Source organism: Camponotus floridanus, unplaced genomic scaffold (genome assembly GCF_003227725.1).
Source record: "Camponotus floridanus strain SB8 unplaced genomic scaffold, Cflo_v7.5 scaffold26, whole genome shotgun sequence".
Taxonomy (NCBI): Eukaryota; Metazoa; Arthropoda; class Insecta; order Hymenoptera; family Formicidae; genus Camponotus; species Camponotus floridanus.
Genome location: NW_020229392.1, coordinates 510,963 through 534,627, shown reverse-complemented (window position 1 = coordinate 534,627; position 23,665 = coordinate 510,963). Strand labels below are relative to the sequence as shown.

General features: G+C 31.5%; 2 protein-coding genes across 15 annotated transcripts in view; both read left to right on the top strand.

The window, feature by feature from the left end:
- LOC105257061 (zinc finger protein 37) overlaps positions 1-23,665 on the top strand; it is a 52,950-nt gene that overhangs the window by 4,589 nt on the left and 24,696 nt on the right. Inside the window, exons 5-6 of one of the 14 annotated variants that reach the window (XM_025409402.1) lie at positions 19,993-21,086; positions 21,428-21,605. The exons of 7 other annotated variants lie outside the window; for them this stretch is intronic. In XM_025409402.1, coding sequence (XP_025265187.1) covers positions 19,993-21,082 — 1,090 coding nt within the window. In that variant the 3' untranslated portion in view covers positions 21,083-21,086; positions 21,428-21,605. Of the gene's footprint in view, positions 1-933; positions 2,185-4,844; positions 6,215-9,303; positions 10,403-11,880; positions 13,038-17,792; positions 19,970-19,992; positions 21,087-21,427; positions 22,738-23,665 lie in introns of those variants that run through there. 6 more of the 14 variants (XM_025409399.1, XM_020029309.2, XM_025409401.1 and 3 more) reach the window with 6 other exon arrangements.
- Positions 15,272-16,627, top strand: LOC112638197 (zinc finger protein OZF-like). Its single transcript, XM_025409405.1, has one exon. The coding sequence runs from the start codon at positions 15,299-15,301 to the stop codon at positions 16,382-16,384; it is 1,086 nt and encodes a 361-aa protein (XP_025265190.1). The 5' UTR covers positions 15,272-15,298; the 3' UTR covers positions 16,385-16,627.

Sequence of the window (23,665 nt, the reverse complement as noted above, 5' to 3'; positions counted from 1 at the left end):
CTCATCTTTTATTTGCAGTTTTTAACTGCATTTTTAATTTGTTCCATATAATATGACATTTCGTGATATATTAAACACTCGATGTATTGAATGTAAGTATATATGTGTGTATGTGTGTAAAAAGTCATATTTTGTTTTATTCTGTGCAAGTGAGAAGAAGATGCCTCATCGTAATGGATTGTTTATAAAGGTGAGATTTTTCTGTAATTAACTTACTTTTGCGTTTTAATATTTTCTATTCCAGTCTCAGAGTGAATTTCTTAAGTAAAAATTTGCTTTTCTCGAACTCTTTTGCCAAGTTTTATGGCTTAATCTTTACTTTTTCCTTCTGCTATCGTTAGGGAATATCTAATATACAGTTTTTATGTTGTACATATATACTATTTCTCTAATTATTTATAATTCGAATAATATATTAATTATTAAAAATATAATATGAATATAAAACTAGTAAGAGATAATAGGCTTACAAGTATATTCTCTATATAGTATTCATCTACAATCGTAATTAAATATTATATAAGACTTATATAAAAAATTCGGAAAGCTTGATGGATATTATATAACGTGTGATGAAATTTCCAAAAAGCTGTTTGACTTGACGACAAATCACGACGACTTTCTCGATTCGCACGTACGCTCTTGTAAACACTCTCATTATCGTTATGTCTCGAGGAATATCAGCAATGCCCAAGCACCTTGCACCGGTCACATTGCAGCACTCACATAAGCATAAGATCTATCTTTTTTCTGTCCTGTCTCTCTTTTTCTCTCTCTCTCTCTCGCTCTCTCTTTCTCTCTCTTTCTTATCACTGCCTGTATGCAAGATATATTGTAACAATCACAAAGAGCAGAATCTCGAAAGACAAAGCTGTGTGTGCGTCCACGGGTGTCGTTCTCCGTTGCAATGTCCTTGGGTTTTGTCAATTTCAGGGAAGGAGGCGAGACTTTCGGTGGATTGTCGGGGATGCTGCGTCAGATCCTCTCGCCCTCGCCCGAGATCGGAGAGATCGGCATATCCGTCAATTGTAATCTTCTACAGACCACTAACTCCCTATTCTCGAATCAATCATCGTCGATGCTACCGTCGACGTTACTCCCCCCGCATTTCCAGTCCATGTGCCCGGACCAATCCCTGCTCGATCAGGTACAGATCCTCGCCGAGTCCTATCCGTGTCCCACGTGCGGTCTCGAGTTTCGAAGCGCTCTCAAGCTCAACTATCACATGCGAACGAGTCACGTTGCGCGTCCAGAGTTCGAGCACAATATCGAGAATCAGCCGAGGTACTCTTGCGCGGTCTGCTCGCGGACTTTCGTTGCGTTGAGCCACCTGAAGATGCACGAGGTCACGCATACCGCGTCCCCGGTGACCTCGTGCGCGTCGACCTCTGCCAATCTTGCGTCATCCGGCAATAATATGGAGAAAACGTTCGCCTGCGATCTTTGTCAGGCCAGTTTTCGATATCGCACCCTGCTGGAACGTCATCGAAGGATGCATCAGGAGATCGGCCAGGAGAAACCTTACTCCTGCCCGAGATGCTTGATGCGCTTCGAGACGCGCAACTTGTACAATCATCACGCGAAAACGCATCGGCCGCTGCCAGCGGGCAACAACGACGGTAGGATCATCGGTACAAACGCGGTCTCGCCCGTCGTCGATCCCGTGATAGGCAATCTTGGCGGTCCCGTAATCCCCGCAAAGTCCATGACTTATCCCTGCGACTCGTGCTCTAAGCAATTCACCACCGCTGAGTCCCTAACTACGCATAAGGCGGTGCACAGGTCGAGACCGCTGGTCTGCGACGTATGCGGCAAGGGCTTCACGCATCGCAAGTATTACGTGGTGCATCAACGCATCCATACCGGCGAGAGGCCGTATCTTTGTGCCATGTGCGGCAAATCGTTTACGCAGGCATCGACGCTCACTGTACATCGTCGGTATCACACGGGAGAACGCCCGTATACCTGCACCTTGTGCGGAAAAGGATTTGTCACGCGAACAATTATGCTTAATCATATGAAGAAGCACTGAGATTTTTTTGAATTGATCGATAACCAGATCTTTTACCACTAATTAAATTCGAGATGCTACTTTTGATCGTATAAATATTCTTAAAAAAGGAACAAAATGATATCAAGAATCTTATTTGATCTCAAAGCTTAATTTTTCATCAACACTCTAGAGGAGAATATTATAACATTTATATTAATTAATTTTAATTGAATTTAATGTCAAATCTGATAAAAATTTGTTGAAAAAGATAAAATTTATGTAAAAGTAAAGTAATGTTTGTGTAATTCTGTCCGTTGGAATAAATTCTAATAATTACTAAATTGATTACTGAATTGACTATGTGTCAATTTTTAAAAGTATAAATGTTTTGTAAGATTAAACATGTTTCTATGAAAATGATATTAATTTGAAATTAATCGTTTTTTATTATAGAGTGTTGATGTCTAAGTGCCTAAAATTATTAATACTCAAGTTACTATCGCAGTATAATAAATGAATAGATATAATATATGACGAGTGCATTGAAATATGTAAATTAATTTTTTATAAACACATCTAATATGATCTAAACTTTATATAGTTTCGGATAAAATATATTTAATAATTGAATTAGAGTCACGATAAAAACAAGTTAACAGTTATATTCCTTAATCATAAATGTTGTCATCACTGTGATATCGTTTGTATATTATACAAAATAGGATAATGTTAATAATGAATGTGACGCGGAATTTCTAGATAAAGTTGACGTGTATAATTTAGTTTCAAATAAGCAAAGTACCTGCGCCACAATCAAATGAAAAAAAGTGCCTAAAAGTCATAAATTTGCGAAATTTTTTTATTATATGTGAGAAATTAAACTAAATAAAATTAAGTAAAATAATCTGTTGAAAAAATAATTACTAATTATTTTTATACTTTGTAAATGAGATTAAATTTTTAATTATATTAGTTAAACCGTAGATAATTTGCTAATATATAAAATGCAGCAATTAATATTTTATTTAATGTAAACATAACGCTGAATTCAGGTGCCTTTGATTAATATAGAACAAAAGACAGGGTAGAATTAATGAGAACTCGTAATATTAATTATATAAATGTGAAATGTAAGTATGAAGATGCTTTAATATTTAGAATTAATCGTAGGAATTCGTAATTCTGAAATAATATTGCAGATAAAGTAAATAGCAATATTTAATAGTCTTTTGCAAAGATTCTCATCAACTCATCTCATAGATGTATTTTTTCTGTTAATGTAATATTACCGTAACACTACATTTTTCTGCAAACAAATGTGTATATTTAATTACAATTGACCATATTTTCTAAATTGTTTTTTTATCAGATTTTTAGTAACAAAAATCTTTAATTCATTTAATTTATCTTTAATTCTTTAAAACATTTAATTCAAAAATAATTTATTTTTTCTTTTTTATATAATTTGATAATTACATAAAGTTTAAGAAAATAATATATTAAAGTTAAAATATTTAATTTTATTCCATCTTTATATATCAATTTTTAAATATTTTACGTAATCTGTATAAAATTACGAAATTACGATCGATGAGAGATATAAATGTCTCATTTCATTATCTATAGTAATCCATTTTACTTAAATTTGATATTTTTTGATCTCTTAATAATTTATATTGTCATAATTGCTCTATGAACTATTAATAATTTAATTGATATGAAAAACACGTGTATCAGAAAGTACAATCATTTTACGTTCCATGAAAGCCGTTACCTCTAATATTAATTAAAATTAATTGATTCTTTGTTTCTTTCTCTAAATAAAAAAGAAAGATAGATAAGCACTCATAATTTATTATAATTATAATTGATAAGTATAGTATTAATTATCATTTATTACATATAGAGAATTATTAACATATTTACTATATTAATATTTATTGATTAAATTGTGTAAAATAAACGCAGAGAAAACAAAAGTTACGTTTATACGATCGTGTTATATGGGATGCTTATGCTATCGCATGTTTTTTCATGCTAATAGTCAAATTAATAAGTGAATCATATATTAAATATCATGGATGATATAAATAATTGAAAATCCGAATTGATTAAATTAAATATGTCAACAAGTGGACATCAAGATATATCTTTCACATAATTATAATCGAATTCTATAAAATTTTGATTCGGATTATGCTTACAAGGATATTTAACTAAATCTAAATTACAAAATTACAACAAATATTTCTCGTCAAACTTTTACTACAAAACAGAATGTAGATTATCACATAAAATTTAAATTTATGATTTATATACACGATAAGTAATATATTATTCTATATATAATATAAGCAATAAATATAAAATAAAATTATGCACTTATAAGATATAGTACGTGATTATTATTAACAGATTAATATTGTAAAGATGTTTTATCAATTAATACGACATAAACACGATAAATTTATTATAGTATTAAGCGAATGTAGAATATAATTAATTATATTTTATCGTAAATTATGCTATAAAAATTGCTAGTACAACAATTAGTGCAACAGTAAACGACGGTGTTCGCTCGCGAATAAGCATTGTTTAAGCGATAAGACATCGGTAAAAAAAAAAAAGATAGAGCGTAGGAGATGGCTACATAATAAAAAAAATGCTAGAAATGTCACTGGTGAGAAGCGCTTTATTGACTACCCAACTTCCATATAATCGAGCACAAGTGTCCAGCAGATCGTCCCTGTAAATATCTCGCTTACCTCGTTAAGGCAACGATAAAGAACGAAAAGGCGGCGAGCAACGAGCACGTTTGATTGACTCCCGTTTGTGTCTGTCTTCTTTGCAGATATTTTGTGTCAAAACTCACGATGCTGCCCGAGGAACGGCAGCAGTGCGGACCAGGTGAAATCAAGCACGTCTTTATCCAGGGCGACTCGCAGTTACTGATAGCGGACTCATTAAGCATATCGAAGATGGAAACGACGGATGTACTCGTTGACGAAAGTGTTATGCAGTGCGAGTTCTGCGGCGACAGTTTCGCCTCCGATCAGGCTTTTACTTTACACCTACAAACGCACGAGTCTTGCTCGGAGGAGCGAGCTCAGTCGGAGGACGAGCGATTAGTTTGCGAGAATTGTGGCTACAGCTTCTCGACGATGCCAGAATTGCGAGAGCACCAAAAGGAGCAACACGAGGACTGTTACAATTGCGATGATTGCGGCTACGTTACATCGGATAGGGAGAGCCTGATCGAGCATCAAAGATGCCACACGTCCGATGCGTACAAATACCAATGCGAGGTGTGTGGCGAGCACTTCCAAAGCAAGAGCAACTGTCAAGTACATCTGTCATCGCACGCGCGAGACAAGCCGTTTCAATGTGACGTATGCAACGCCACTTTTCGCTATCGTCAGGGTCTACGGCTGCACGCGAAACTGCATCAACCAGATTACGTGCCACCGCAAAGGAAACACCATTGCGAGCTATGCAACAAGCGATTCTCTCGGAAGCAAGTGCTACTGGTGCACATGAAGACGCACGGCAACGTCGGCCCACAGAGCGAATACATATGCCCGATATGCGACAAGTCGGTGTCCAGCAAGACTTATTTGGCGGTGCATCTGCGCAAGCACACTGGCGAGAAGCCACACATTTGCGATGTCTGCGGCAAGGGCTTCATTTCGCAAAACTATCTGAGCGTGCATCGTCGTACGCACACTGGCGAGAAGCCGCATCTTTGCCCACATTGCAACAAAAGATTCACACAACGGACTACGTTGGTAGTACACTTGCGGGGTCATACGGGCGATCGACCCTATCCCTGTACGTGCTGTCACAAATCGTTCGCTTCTAAAACGATGCTGAACTCGCATCTAAAGACGCATGCGAAACAAAACGCGCGGCAACAACAAGAGCAGGAACAACAGCAGCAGAATTTGCAGCAGCAACACGAGCTGCAATCTCAACAAGATCCTTTGTCTCTTGATAACGTCACTATAATGTTGCCCAGTTAGAATTAATGGCAATAATAGTTATCATAATAGATCCTTTTTTACATAATTAAGCTCTCTTATATTTACTTGTCTTTTTTTACATTTAATTAATATAGATGATACTTATATGAAATATGCTGAAGAAATGACTGCTTGCAGTAAATAATAATCGGTAAGCTTTGAATGTTAAAAGTATATAGGGGAGACTATGATATCTTAGGGTTATATTGTACATTGCAACAAATTATTTTTTCAATGATATAATAAATGTTTTAAGATTGAATATATTTAAGCTACATTTTTAGTTATTAATCATTTATAATCTGAATAATTATATACATAGTATATATCATTTATAATTTTTTTATAAAACTTATTTTTGAATTTTTCTTCAGAAATTTTTAGAATTCTTTAAAAATTTTTATATTGACATAGTTTAACACACATATATATATATATATATATATATATATATATATATACTCTACAATTTAAATAATTAAAAAAAAAATACATATATAGATGCTTTGTAACACATTCTATATAGTTCTTTTAACTGTCTTAATTTTTTGTAATTTTTAATTAATTTTATAATTTTATAATTTTTATATTTATTAATTTTATAAATTTTTATTAATTTTATCATATGTAATTTTTAATTATGCAATATGAAAAATATAATAATTCTATAAATATTAAAATAAAGTACCCTTAAGTGTATCACAGTCTCTCTTGTAAATTTGATACAAATTATAAAATACAGCTTTTGTAGCGATTCTTTATGAGCCATGTTAAATTAAACGAGTGCTTGCGAACACACTAATCGGTTAAAATATAAAGAGTCCTCGAATTAGGACTTATTTCGCATTATCCTCTAAAAAGTCTGACAGATAATATTATAACAATTTACATATAAAATCTCTTCGAAGAAATCATAAAATAATATCAATTATTGCAATTTATGAATGAATTAGATGAAAAAATTATTGGAAAACAAATGTCTTGCAAATTATGCATGTGCAATATGTTCATTAAAAATTGACTTGGTAAGATTTAATTAAATCGCGTCTTTATAAAAGTTTTATTAGTGAAAGATTGCATTAGTATACCATTATAAATATAAAATAAAATTTATGGAGAATAAATTTGACAAAGCAGTAAATAAATAATTTTTGTGAATCTGTTCACGTTTTAAAATTTGTTCATTATGTTCAAAAACTCCAAAAAAAAAATAAATAAGAGATCTTTTGCAGATCAACCGTCCATAATTGTTTAGTATTACGTATGACAGTATTTTTAAACTTATATTTGTTTTTTTATTCTTACATATAATAGTAATGTGAATTTATAGGTCGATAATTATTTCGATAATCATATCGATAATTATTTATTAATTATTCGATATTTGCTTTGTACGCTTTTTTTATCTCCTAATAATTCGCGTGATAATGATATATTGTGCTGTAAATAATTATTTACACTCTTAAAAAGAGTGTGATACTTGCCTGTCACAAACATCGATTTAATAATGTTTAACATTACAGTTCGGAATTACAATTTCTAGTGCCTTAGTTGTTATATACTTATTATTTAAATAAAAAAGTTACATGATTATAAAAAAACTACGAAAAATAAAGTTCTATTACAGACTGTTATAATAATAACTAAAAAAATGTAATAATTTTTATATAATAATGAGGATATATATTTTATTAAGCTCTTCCATGAAATTATTTATAGGCAATAAATAACTATTTCAATTCATTTTATTTCTTTTTATCTAAAAAAATGAAATCTCTTTGGTGATTTACTGATGAAAAATAGTTAATTCTAGATATTTTTATATTGATTATGTCGTATTGATATATTAAATATTCAATTTTTGAAGTATAATTTTTTTATTGTTAATTTATAGGAACAATAATATTATTAAATTAAATAAAAAGTAATAGTAATAGCAATAAAATAATAATAGTAGCAATAAAATAAAAATAGTAATATTAATTTAATATTAATTATTAATATTAATTTAAATAATATTTAATTAAGTAGTACTATTCTTATTATATGAATTTTATTTGCATTTTTTAAATAATTATTAATAGCAGCTAAAATTTGAGATTTTATTTTTCAATATGTATTTGATATTATAGTATACATTATATGTATATTTAGAAAAATCTTTATTTTCATATAAAATTTGCGAAAAATATCTCGTATTTATAAAATTGTCAAAATTAATAATTTTTAATTATTAGCCTGCATGGCTATAGTCAATAAGATTTGAAATGTAATATTTTTCGTCAAAAATTATTCATAAAGCAAAAAATTCATTCCATTTTTACATAATTTTATATTATACTTTATTAAATATTACTTTTGTGTTAGTAATAGATTTGAGATGTTTTATTAAATATTATTTTTGTGTAAGTAATAGATTTAAGATGTGATATTTTTTTTAAAAATTATTCATAAAACAAAAAAATTCATTCCATTTTTGCATAATTTTTTTATTATACTTTATTATGTATTATTTTTGTGTAAGTACAAACAAAAATTTTTAAATCTTGTAATTCTTAATAAATCTGTATTGTAATTCTTTAAAAGAGAAGATTTATCCTAATTTTTTTAAAAAACTATAATATATAAGATGCTTTTATAAGTGTATAATAATATACTAAGATATATATATTGAATTATTTTTCATAAGCATGTGTTTTTCTACGGTGTAGAAAAAAAGAGTAAAACGTTTTGTTAATCAACAATTTTTAGCAGTTACTCTTTATGAAAATATAAATGATATAATTAAAAATAAAAAATCTTAGATTAAGTAACATATAAAATTAAAAAATATTTGCCCTAGATACTTTGCGCATATTTTTTACATTGCACAAATTTGAGTTATAATTATTTCATGGAATGAAATATTTGAATTACAATGTGTTATTGAACGCAGCTCTGAAATTATTATACAGTAAGTAATAAGATTTTAATATTTTATATCAGCAAATTTGCTTAAAATTCTTTATTGCACTTGAAGATTTTATGGATATAAAATAAAGATATGTTTTCTCATTTAAATATTAATTTTATCGATTTAGTCTCTTTTGAAATACTTCGGATTAATTATATTATTAAGTATAATTATAAATAATTATAATTTTTCTCCTGCCTATATGATCCCATATTTTTAAAATAATACAATAATAGCTGTCATTTAACGCATCGCGCAGAATGTCTAAAATAAAAGTAAAATGCACTTAAGTTGTTTTTCGATTATACATTTATAATCCATATTTTTGTATTTTTCAGAACTCAAAATTGGAGATCTAAAAATCATCTGGGAAATATTGCTATAGAAAGGCAGGATCAAGGTGCATCTTTCGTTATTTTTCAAGATATTGATAACAAAACTATTCTTGTTCAAGAGGTAGCTGCATATCATTGTGATTCATGCAACGAAGATTTCGATACAGAAGCCAGTTTGATAGTACATAGAACGGAACAATCGATACTTAGAACTCGGGAAGCATTACGTCAAGCAGAAAAAAAATACAAGTGTGACATTTGTGGGCAAACATTTTCCAAAAAACTACAATTGATCAAGCATCGTCAGATGCGATGCAAGTATCCTTTAGAAGCGCAAAAGAAGCGGGAATGGAAAAATACAATCACGAGAATTAAGAGAAATCGAGAAGAGAGTAAAGAATTATCAACAAGTCCCATTGAATGCGACGAGTGTCATAAGATATTCAAGAAGAAGAGATACTTGAATGTACATAAAACGTTGCACGGTGCGCCCCATATTTGCCATGTGTGCGGCGCGAAACTGACGTCGGAATATTATCTAAAGATTCACATCAGACGACACAATAAGGAATTCACGGAATTTTGTAAGATTTGTAATAAGGGTTTCTATTTGAAGGCGACTTTAAAGATTCATATGAGTGTGCATACCGACGAGAAGCCTTGCACTTGCGAGATCTGTCATAAATCCTTCAGCAATCGAGTTTATCTTCGTAGTCACATGAAGATTCACAGTCTGCCTGAGATGAGGAAGAAATACAAGTGCGATATATGCAACTTCGAGACATTTTATAGCTACTGTTACAAAGAGCACATGTGGACTCATACTGGCGAGAGTCAAGTGGCGTGTGAAGTATGTGGGAAGCTAATTAGACGACAATACATGAAGACTCATATTAGAATACATACTGGTGAAAAACCGGAGATTTGTGAGTTTTGTGGCAAAGCGTTTAGCGCCAGAAAATATCTGATTAAGCATCGGCGGACACATACCGGCGAGAAACCTTACAAGTGCAAAATCTGTGAGAAACGTTTTACTCAACGTGGCACACTTAGTGCTCATCTCCGAAGACATGAAAATCTTAAATGATTTTTTCTGTTTCCTCTATTTCTTTTTTTTCTTAAAAATTTGTTACACGACGTACATATTTATACACAGTTGATTAACATTTTATATAATATTATATGTTACATATATATATATATATATATATATATATATATATATACATTTATGTATATACATTATTACTAATTTACTACGAAAAAAAATATTATTTTAATGCCATAATTATACTTTCTATTATTTTATTTTATTATTGCAATGTTTGTTCAATAAATGAGCATTCAATATGCTCCATGTAGCATGTACAATAAAATGATAATAATTACATAAAGTGATAATAATACAAGAATTAAATTTTGTGTTACTGAACAAACTGCATAAGAATATGAACTTAATTATTATGAATTATATATTTCAAAAATTTAAAACGTATTCTTTTTAGTAGCATGAAAATTAAATGCATAAGTTAAGTGGAAAGTTAACTTCACAAATCAGGAAAATTATAAATTTTATTAATATATCCATTTATTTATTCTATTATTTTTCAAATAAAATGTAATGTTTATGTAGATGATTCAGGCTTAAAACTTTCGTACATATATTACTATATGTAATATTATGTGCAATTAAGAAACATTTGTTTTTTCTGTGTATAACTAGAATATTGATTACACAATCAAAACGCATTTTTTCAATGCGGATACTATACAATACTGTATATATTACGTACATATTTTAATAAAAATGTGTTCTCTACTTTATTCTGTATATTATATTCATTATAATTAATATATAATGTTTTCTGCTTTTATTTTTGCTTATTTACTGTAGAGTTTGTTCAAGTGTAATAAAGATTGTAATTTTGTAAAATAGATTATATATACATATATAGGAAGATGAAAAATAAAATATATCTTTACAATAAAATAGAATTTCAAATAATAGATTTTTATTTAGTATAATAATTTAGTATAATAATTAATATATAAATCATCCGAATATTCAAATATAATAGCAATGTCTTTAAGAAAATTCACATCAACAGGAATCGTTTATTATTTAGATTAATTAAACAAATATACTTTTGATAAAAAGAATATAAATATGTATCCTTGTGATAAATACATATGAGATATAAATTGAAAGAAAAAAATTTTTACTTAAATTTTATTAAGTTGAAGTTTATAATATTTGGCCTTGTAAAAGTATGTGATATACATGATTAAAATTTTCTAAAATAATTCAAAGCAATTGCTACAAATAATTTCAAGGAGCAGTGATCTATTTAGGACGTAAATAAATAAATAAAACAACAATAAATAAATAAAAAAACGAGCATTAACAATCAAAATGATCAACACGATTAATTCGAAATGTATATAAGATACATTTTATAAAATTTATCAAGAGTATGAGTCTTGGCTGTACTATCAAGTAAATCGATTATGTATTAAGGACTGTATTTATTTTATATACGTACTTCCTCACGCGTTGTTGACAAATATTATTTATTACAGGTGCGTCGAGATCGACATAGAAGACACAAAGCTGGAACCGATCGACGAGTTGCAAGATATACAATTAGTGCGATATCAGGACGAAGTATCTACAGTGGAAGAGTATCATATCGGTCATCAAGAAATAATTACTGAAACAATCGAATATACGGCTGATGATTCGAATGATAAACTAGAAGATCCTTCATCGAATGAAATAGATATTATAAAACAACTTCCCGGACACGAATCGAGTCGCAAGTGCACGACGATTTACGAGTGTGAAATTTGTGGAAAGCAAATGCTTAAGAAGCTGCAGTTTTTAAAACACAGACAGGATCACAAGAGGAATCCGAAGATCGAGGATCGTTGCGAAGAATGCGATAAGGTTTTCACGAATGAGGAAAAACTACGAAAACATATAATAAAGGCGCATCAGAAGGAGAAACCATTTCAATGCGTTTTATGCGGCAAGTGTTTCAAGACTGAAGAATTCTTGAAGATTCATCTAAAGCAGCATAATAAACGGTTTACCTGCGATATATGCGGTATCTCAAAGGTCTCTGGATACGATTTGCGTCTGCACAAGAAAAAACACAATCAGGAATACGTGACTCATTGTGACATGTGCGGCAAGGGCTTTTATACAAATCAGACATTGGAGCGTCACTTGCTTACGCATACAGGCGAGAAACCGTTCATCTGTAAAATATGTAACATTGCATATGCAAGTGCAGCCTATCTCAATATGCATATGAAGTCCCACGGCGAGAGAGAAAAACACAAATGCAATATCTGCAATTTCGAGAGTTATTGGAAGGCCGCATTGAAAGTGCATCTTAAGATACACACGGGTGAAAATCAGATCACATGCGAAGTATGTGGCAAATCTGTAAGCAGCAAAACGTATCTGCAGATTCACATGCGTATACACTCGGGTGAGAAACCGCACGTTTGTGAGATGTGTGGCAAGGCGTTTAGTGTACGAAAATACTTGATCGTGCATCTGAGAACGCATACCGGCGAAAAACCTTACGAATGTAAGGTGTGTCAGAAAAGATTTACACAGCAGGGTTCGTTAAATTCGCATATAAAATCACATAATGAAAGTAAATGAATAGGACACTTCCCGACTATTTAATTAAGCGTGGACTTCTGCTCTCTAATTTAAATTATTTGATACGATTACAATTGAATATTATTATGTAACTGAAAATTAAATGCGATAATTATGATATTAAAGGAGTATAAGTGCAAATCTTATATTTGTATATATATATATATATATATATATATATATATATATATATATATTAGAATGTTTTTATGATTGAAAATCATTTGAATTATATACCGTCCTATATGATTACCAAATGAAAAACTCAATTCGTGCAATTTGTGGAAACAATTATCGAACAAAGTGCACGTACAATAAATTAATTTTTCATTAGAGATGTGAGACTGATAATTATAAAAAAAAGAAGTAAATGCATTATATAACATTAAAACTTAAAATTTATATATATACACAATTATATATTTTTATTTTGTAAAATATGTTTCGAATATTGACATTGATGTTAGATAAAATCAATAAATATTCGAGAAATAATTTTAAATAGAAAAAATTTTAAAGAGAAGTAATTTTAAGAGAAATAATTTTAAATTTTAAATGTTCGAGAGAAATAATTTTAAATTTTAAATATTCGAGAAATAATTTTGTTAGAGAATTTTTTGCAATTAGAAAAAATATGACACTATAAATATAGATAAATTTTCTGTTTACTTTAAAAAAAATATTTATTACAGAAGTTGAATTAACTGCATATAATAAAGAATTTAGTGGAAAACTTATTTTATATATTGTATTAATAAGTAAATTTATAATTTAACAAAGTATACGCTCTCTATATATTATTTAGAAACAGTTTTATTACTCGCAATTCTAATTTGTTATTAAGCAAAGATATAATAATTTTTGGTATAAAAATAATAGAACAAAGATAAAGTTATACCATACATACATATCTGCAAATAAACATTTTTTTATCCAATATTTTATGATATTTTTTAATTTTATTTTTATACGCGCATAAAGTCAGACAAAATGAAAGTACCGTGTACGTATTTATCGAGGAAAATTGTTGAACAATTTTTTACTTTATGACTTTAATATATAGATCTAGATTATATCTAGACTAAATCTAAATAAGTGTAAATCACTATTTTATTTATATATTACGAACAATATTTATATGTTACGAACAAAATTATTAAATAGTAATTATAATCCTTATATAATAAAATTCATAGTAATTTTATACTATAAAATTTTTTATTTTGGAATTGGATATAAGTAATATCATGAAATTAGAGTATTATGTTAAACACCATAATATATAAATATGTATTAAACTATTATTATTATTAATTTTGTAAAATTGTTAATATTACATATCATAATGTTCTTTCTTTATCAATACTATATGTATTTTGCTGTAATTTTCATTAATCTACATTAGAAATAAAAAATGAACAATAAATACACATCATACATGTGATTGTTTTTGCAATTACGGCTTTATTATTTAATATTTTCTATTTATCTGACAGTTTGTTGAAATTTCATATTAGACATTAAATACTGAAGACTATTAAATAGTGAAGGCTTCATATATAAATGACATATGCTGATGATGGAATGATCGCCAATATGAGAATACTTCACCTGGATTGCAAAAGTTATAATAAAGATTTACTGCAAAGGTATGCATTATTTTGTATTTCAAAGTTGGAAATTTAATGATAGTATTATCTTTATTCACACTTTTCATTTTTTTAAACGAAAGAAAAATATAATGTGAAGGGGAATTAAAATTTTATGAAATATGTGTATATATATATATATATATAATTTATTTTTTAATAAAAAGTATACATATGTATATTTAACTTTGTATATATAGAACTTATAAGTACAATTTAAAACTTCAATTTGTTTTACAAAAAAAAATTATAAACTGAAATTCTTTCGAAAATAAATTTAATTATATAACAATTATTTAGCAATAATAATATATACATACGTATAAGATTAAAAAACAGAAGTGAAATGCTTCTTTCAACATTTATAATCCGTTAAATGATTTTGCATATATATGATTTTAACATATATATTACATATACCAAAAATGTTTTTTTTAAGGAGACAAAAAAAAGCTGTTTTCGTTTATAATAACGTAAATATAATGTGAAAGGCATATCACAAATGAATTCAAGAGGGGAAAGAATATATAAAAATAAATTTAAATAAATAAAAATTCTTTTTTGTAATTTAAATCAAATATTATATGTATAGTTATTGTTTCATTTTCTTTTCAGAAATGAAAAGCCAGCAGAGACGTGTGTAAAAAATGAACTGTCTGTACATGATGAATATATGGATTCTGCGTTGGTTTCCATTTCCATTAAACAAGAAGAAAATATAAAGCAAGAAAAATATAATTTGCCATACAAGATTGTAAATTTGGAACATAATTCTCCTGAGAACATTCAAAATCCGCAATTAACGCAAGAAGAATTTGAAGAAACTACAAATGAAGAAGTTAGTTGCCAAAGTGATTCGAATCTAAAGAAACAATCTACCAACCAAACGTTTTACGAGTGTAATATATGTACAAAGCTTTTTAGATCAAAGAATCTCTTTGAGGGTCATTTAGTGGCGCATAGTGACGCTCGACCCTATCAATGCGATGTTTGCGGCAAATCCTTCAAGAGAACCAATACCTTGGCGGTGCACAGACGAATCCACACTCACGAGAGAAACTTTGTGTGCGATGTGTGCGGTCGCGCGTTCGTGCAAGCCTCTCAGCTGGCCACTCATCACAAACGTCATTTCGAGAAGTACACGAGGCACTGCGAGATTTGTAACAAGGGATTTTTCACAAATGCCGAGCTCCACGGACACATGAATGTGAAACATGGCGCTAAGGAGCACGTATGTACCGCTTGCAACAAGTCATTTCCCAACAATCACACTTTGGTGCGTCACTTGAAGATCCACGATCCTAACTTCAAACCTGTGAAACATCAATGCGAATTCTGCGGCAAGACATTTGCCTACAAGAACTCGCTAGTGGTGCACGTTAAGTCGCACACTGGTGAAAATAAATACGATTGTCACTTGTGTGGTAAATCCGTGTCATCTAAGGGATCTCTTCAAGATCATCTACGTCTTCACGGCGGGGAAAAATCGTTGATTTGCGATGTATGCGGCAAGGCTTTTCACAAGAGAACAACGTTGGTCGTGCACAAGAGAACTCACACCGGCGAGAAGCCTTACTCGTGCGATACCTGTGGAAAATCCTTCACGCAACACTCGACCCTTGTTATACATAAACGATATCACACGGGTCAAAGACCATATCAGTGTAGTTATTGTAGCAAATCTTTTGTATCTAAAGGATTACTAAACGCTCACAATAAAGTACATATGGTTAATGTGATGGTCATGCAGCCAGCATAGTCTTACGGTTTAAATTTTCATTTCTATTGCACTATATCAAGTGTCTTGAGCTAGAAATACCATAGCATAGTGATATTATCAGACTTGTATGGATTCAAACACATTTTGTGAAACAAAATGAAGTGATATTAGTTGATTTTCTTTATTCTAAAGTCGTCGGGATTGAGAATTTTTTTTATAACATTTCTAAGATTTTTTTCTCAATTCTCGTGCTCTATTATTTTAATGGTATGTGCGCAAGAAGAAAATATACGTACTTTGTTTTTCACTTATGCTTTTTTATTCTTTCTTATTAAAGGATAATAAAAGAATAACATAAGAAAATTTTAAATTAGAGGAATATATATACATACATACATATATATATATATATATATATATATATATATATAAAATAGAAACAAGAAGTAATTGCATACTGCCATCTTATAGTTTGATACTATAATAGTGTGTGTGTGTGTGCGTGTGCGTGTGCATGTGCGTGTATGCATGCTTGCGTGTGATTGATTATATATTTAATTTCAATCAAATATTTTTTAGAGAATTAAAATATTACTAACACATATTTATAAATGTCATATTTATAAATTAATCATTTATAAAAAAGAACTAAAGTTTTTTTTTTTACAGAAATTTTCTTTTCTGAAATACTATCTCTAATATATTGAATGGATAGCTTAAATTTTTGCATTATGCATTACACAAATTAGGAATCTGTATCGAAGAATCAATTTAAATTTTGTTATTTTTGGATAATTTATTTGCATTTTTTGTTTTTATTTTTTATGATTTTACATTATAAATTAAATGTCATTTTGTGTTGTATTCAATGAATAGTAAAAAAATTATTATAAAATGTTAGTGAATTTATGTAAAAAATGATTTAATATGCAAAACAGAACTTTGTATTAAATGTTAATAAAATAATCTTTTACAAAAAAAGTAACAGAAAGGACACGTAATGTGTCTATTGTATATGTGGAATATTATAATAAGAATAGCAATTATTTTTTCAAATTAGTATGAGATATACTCCTGCATTATGTATTATTATGAATAAAAGTATTATTCAGAATTACATAATTATATGAAGCTATTTTATCATGTCACTATCTCTTTCACATTTCAAGTATTTTTATACTTTTATGTATGTATGTACAACTTATGTGAATACATTAAGTATTAATTAGTATACCAGTTTTGATTACATATAGCAATATAATGCTGATATTTTTTTACCGAATTATCTGCTTTTTACATTACACATAATTGATACAGCTAAGTTTGGTCGGCAATTTTACTTACAGGAATAAAATAATGTGCTAGGTAACGAGGCAATGAAACAAAGATCGTCGCGACGCAAAAAGGGTATTCGATACTGATATCCCCCTGAATTTTTCAATTCCAGGTACAGCCTACCATTTTCCGAAGAATTTTACCCGATGGAAATATTCTCTAAGCTCGACTTGATGAAGAAGAATAACGAGCGCGCCAAATCCACGTTGAAGTGCGAGGAATCAACGGACACGACTGACGAGGCCGTGGCTTCAACGAATCCTGAACAAAGCGTTATAAAGCAAGAGGTGAACGACGAGGACGACGACGACGATCTACCTTTGGCATATCACTGTAAGCTCTGCGGCGTCTTCTTCGCCTCGCAATCCTTGTTGGATAACCATGAGGTCGAGCACAAAGGTAAGCGGAAGAATACATGCGCTCAATGCGGCCGGGTCTTCAGAACTGGTGTGAGCCTTCGCAAGCACATGAAGATGCATTCGGTACGTAAAAGCGGTCGCAAAAGCAATTCCTCAGCAGTGACTGGCCGTACCACGTCCTTGAAGAAGGTGAAGAAAGAAAAATCCGAACTGGAGTTTGTCTGCAAGACCTGTAACAAAGTCTTTCGGCACAAGAGTAACTATCAAAAGCACTTGTTGCGCCACACCGTAGGAGACCTCCCCTGTAAACACTGCCCTAAGAAATTTCGATTGTTTCGTGATCTAACGAGGCACGAGAAGACGCATTTCTTACCGAGTTACATGTGCAAGGAGTGCGATTACGAGACCACCGTTCTAGCGGCTCTGAGCATTCATATGACGCGACACATGGACAAAGCGGATCTGCCATTCAAGTGCAACGAATGTGACAAGCGTTTCCGGAAGAAGCTCGATCTTCAGGAGCATTATAACATTCACTCGGGCGAAAAACCATTCGTCTGTCAACTCTGCAACAACGCCTTCTATCTCAGACGACAGCTCTCCGCGCACTGTAGACGCACGCATCCCGAATTGAAAGCAAACAAGGTGACCAGCACCGCTTGTGATATCTGCGGCCGCGTACTCGCCACGAAAAGATCGCTCTTCCGGCACAAGGAGAGCCACAATCCGACGAAGCTCTATCTCTGCGATTATTGCGGCAAGAGTCTCAGTAGCGCTGAGCACCTGAAAAAGCATCGACGGATTCATACGGGAGAGAAACCATACGTCTGCGATATCTGCGGAAAAGGTTTTACCGATTCTGAAAATCTGAGAATGCACAGAAGGGTGCACACAGGGGAGAAACCATACAAATGCGATCAATGTCCGAAAGCGTTTTCGCAGAGATCGACGTTGACAATTCACAGACGCGGACACACCGGAGAACGACCCTACGTTTGTCAGATATGCAACCGTGGATTCTCCTGCCAGGGTAACTTGACGGCCCACCAGAAGTCTACCTGCGTCTAAGCCTTGACGAACCTTTTTTTCTGTGCTTAAAACTCTTGTTGGTGCCGCGTTGACGATTAAACTATGACGACCACATTTAACGATAAGAATAGCGTGATAGTATACGTGATTATTACGTTGTTACTTATGTATTGTGACAACAGAAGAGACTGGAAGAACTTTTTATCATATAGATTATATATAGTATATAGTATATATATACGTAGATATATATATATACTATGACTATGTTGAGCAACGTCAATGAAACGATGTTGAATCGATACTTGTCGATACAAAAATCTCTACGATATCTTTTGTATACTGGTTATAATATTTGCGTGCTCAAAAGACAAAGTTACGCGCGATTTTATCCGTTTGGTTTTATGAATTAAACCTTTGTACTATCCGTGCTCAAAGTGTTCCGTTACGAATATATTGTTGTTCTATTTTTTCAGTGTAGATAGGTAAGAATATCTTGTAAGTCGAACACAATGCCAATGCTGTTGAACAAAAAAACAATTCGTTTTTATCATTTTTCTCTCGTTTCTTTTTTTTTTAATTTTACACAGGCGAGATAGTAACACTCCAAGCTTGCTCGTTCGAATAAAGCATCGATAAATTTATGTTAATGATCATTGACGATTCGTTATTATACGTTTAATAAAATATCTCGTACATCAAAGGTGTATGACTACGAAACTGTTTTATCGATTAAATTAGTTCCTTAATCTTGAAGCGAACGAGCATTATTTTCTTCCCAACACTATTATATAGATTGCGAAATTAATCCTTGTGTCATTTATTCTCGTAAGATACTCCAGATGGTCAAGAGAAGATATCAACGAACGACATGGTGACGTGACTGCGTATAACATGCTGAAAACTTACTGTTGTTTCTTACAGAATCCTCGAGGTCCAAATGTTGATAGGACGTGATACCAAGGTTGATGAAGAAGAATTCGAGAGGCACAACCACGCGCGATTAGAAATAGATTCCAGTTCAATGACACAAGGTATACCGAACGTAAGCAGAAAAAATGAAGAAGAGGAAGCAACGTTAAAGAAACCTTCTGAAGTGATACGTCGAAAAGGGGAAACATATCACGACATCGGAGACACTTTGATTAACGCAACGGGAAAAAAATTCAGAAGAAAAGAGGAACGGACGACGTACGAATGTTCTATGTGTAGAGTGTACTTTACTCGGCAAGGAGAATTCAAACGTCACATGGTGAAGCACAGCGACGTACGTCCGTACAAATGTACCGTTTGCGAGCGAGCCTTCAAACGTTCGTCGGAAGTGATGAGCCACATGCAAATCCACAGCGGCGTCAAGTATGCCTGCGAAACGTGCGATTTCACGACGATGAATAAAGTTTCTCTGAAGACTCACATTCGACGAGTGCATCGGCGCGACTTTAGATACCATTGCGAGCAATGCGGCAAGGGATTTATGTCGAATTACGATCTCCAGGATCACAAGGCGAGCCACTTGAACGCCAAAACCTTCGTATGCGAGTACTGCGGGAACACTTATTCGCAAAAATCGTACCTGGTTGCGCACAAGCGCGTGATTCACCGGATACAGAAGACCGCGCCGAAGCAGCATCGGTGCGAGCATTGTAGCAAGAGCTTCGCCTCGGAGTACAGTCTTCGTAATCACGCGAGTTTACACTCGCAGAGGTTCCTTTGCGCCCAGTGCGGCAAAGAGTTCGCGACGAATCACGCGCTGAATCTTCATACTCGCATGCACACTGGTGAGCGACCCTATCAGTGCAAGCTGTGTGCGAAAGCCTTCGCGAGATCCGCGGCTCTTAGGGTGCACAAGCTCACGCATACAGGCGAGAGACCGTATGTATGCGATCTCTGTGGCCAGAGTTTCACGCAACGCAGTAGCATGATGGTGCATCGTCGCAAACATCCCGGCAGTCACCCACCACCGCCACCGTTGCTACTCAGTCGACTTGAGTTTAATACCCAAAAGTCAAATTAACTGGGTACGAATTCAAATTAGAAGATTAGTGAAAAGATAAAAAAGTTTATTCATCTTGAATTCATATACTACATAGTTAGGTTTATATAAAACATAATATGGAAATTATTGACAAAATTAAGTGAAAGTGAAACTTACCATAATCTTATTTGTAGTTTGAAATATGTTTTTAATTATATAGATATTTGATCTGTGTTAATTTTTCGAAAATTGTAAAATTTTATGAATTTTAACAAATCTCAATTACTGATTTCATTAATATTCTTTGTGATTACTGAAGATTCTAAATTTTTACATTGCGATAAGTGCTGCATTTGTACTGATTGACATTAATGGATGTTTCAGGGGACGATGGACCACAGTGTGGGATGGTGAAAAGTATCGAAAAGTGATTGTACTGTATAATAACGTCGTAGCAGAGGCAACTTCTGAAAAGAATATGAAAAAGTGCGATGGATCAACAGAAAGGTACATAGAAAATAAATGGCAACAAAGCATGGAAGAAGAAAATAAAAGGAGAGAGTTTGGTACACTGATAGAAATAAATCAAAATTTATCAAATAAAGGAAAAATAAAGTCTGTAACGGAAATATCCTCTGAAGACGCTATAAAGAACGAAAAGAATGAAGAAAATGTGGATCGAGTATTAGAAGAGCAGAATACATGTCCGTTGTGCTTAAAGCATTACTCTCATGAGAAAAGTTTGAGAAGACATATTGCAGGGAGCCATCAGGAAAGAGCGTATAAATGCGATAAATGCCACGCGTCGTATAATATTAAACAAGATCTAGAAAGACATTGTAAAATTCATAATGATGATTATTTCTTCGAGTGTGATGTATGTCATTTGAAGTATAAGCGAGAGGTATCATTGAAGCGTCATCAAGTGCGAGTGCATAGTGACATCGCTGCTCAGTTTACCTGCGATTCCTGTGGACAATCGTTCAAAATAAAGGTAGATCTTCTTCAACATATCAACAGGAAGCATAATATCAACACTCATATATGCCGATATTGCGGAAAGTCCGTGACGGATCTCAGGAATCACGAATGGAAACATAAGAAACGTGCTGAGATGGCCAGCTTGAAGTTTTCGTGCCATTTGTGTATCGCAAAATTTCAGAATCAGACTCGCCTAGACAATCATTTATTGTTGCATAAGCGAGGCTATAAGTGTAGCGAGTGTAATGTAATTGTCATTTCGTCGCACCAATTAAGATATCATAAGAATCGGATGCACAAGTCGGGCACGACCTGTCCGATTTGCAAGAAAGTATTTTTAAACGGTAACAACTTTTATCAACATGTTCTTACACATGCCGGCATTCGACCTTACAGCTGTGATATCTGCAGCGAAGATTTCACCCAGCGCTCCAGTCTCTTTCGGCATCGAAAAAATCATTCCGGTCCTCTTCCACCTTATACATCGCAGATTCCTATTGCCAATTTAGCTAAGAACGTTTTGGAGAAACTAAAACAATAATGCAGCAGTTTATTAAAAGATACAATAAATAGTGTCATCTGCGCAAGAAAAGACTTCTGACCTCCAGATTTGAAGATACCGTATTATAATGTGTGTAATTTCTCAAAAATATGTTTTTCAAAACATACGTTTGTCGATCAAATCTGAGAATATAAATATAAGAAAGACACATACACACACTGTGAGAGAATATTTACTTATCTTAATATATATAGGTTGTAATTATAATATTTAATTTGGAAGAATATGCTCTCTCTAAAAGATAGCATATCTACTTGCGAAAAGACTGATTCATTTTTTTGGAATAGATAGAAAAATTATTATTTCTAATTACAATTATTTAAAAAAAAATTTCTTAAATATTTTTTTTCGGTGAAAAATTCAAAATTAAAAAATAACTATCTTTTCTAAAAAATTAAAAAGTATCTTTTTTATCATAAGCTACGTAAAAATATTTCTCGTGAAAAAGATATAAATATAAATTTCAAATAATTAAAAATATATACATATCTGGATTAGTTAATGCGATATAATAATGTCAATAATAACATAGTAAATATGATTTTAAATTATTTTTGAACGGTATATCACCGTTTGTAACTGAATGAAACTTAATAAAGAAGTGTTGTATTTTTATAGAAAAATTTTCTTTTTGTGAATTAATATTTATTACAAATATAATAATTAATCTGTGCGTGTAATTTATATAAGATTTATGTGCAATATTTTCCTTGTTGCATAATAATCATTATTTTGATCAAGGAAGAATATCTACTTCATCTTTTACATCATAAAAGTAAGTTTATATCATGACAATTTGATTATGATTGACTTTGTATTACCAAAATAATACCAATGAGTATGTTCGTTTCTGATCGTATTCCTGGATGAAATAATGCAAATGTAACATTTTCATATAAAACAAACTGTGATGCATAATTTGCTGATATTATAATTTATGTAAATGTTTTCCGGTAATTAATAGAATCGATTATGATAGCCGAGTAGTATAATAATAGTAAGATTACATATCTATTTCTAGGAAGTCTTTTTCTTATACAACAATTATTTTTTAGTTCACTGTTATTTGATATATACTT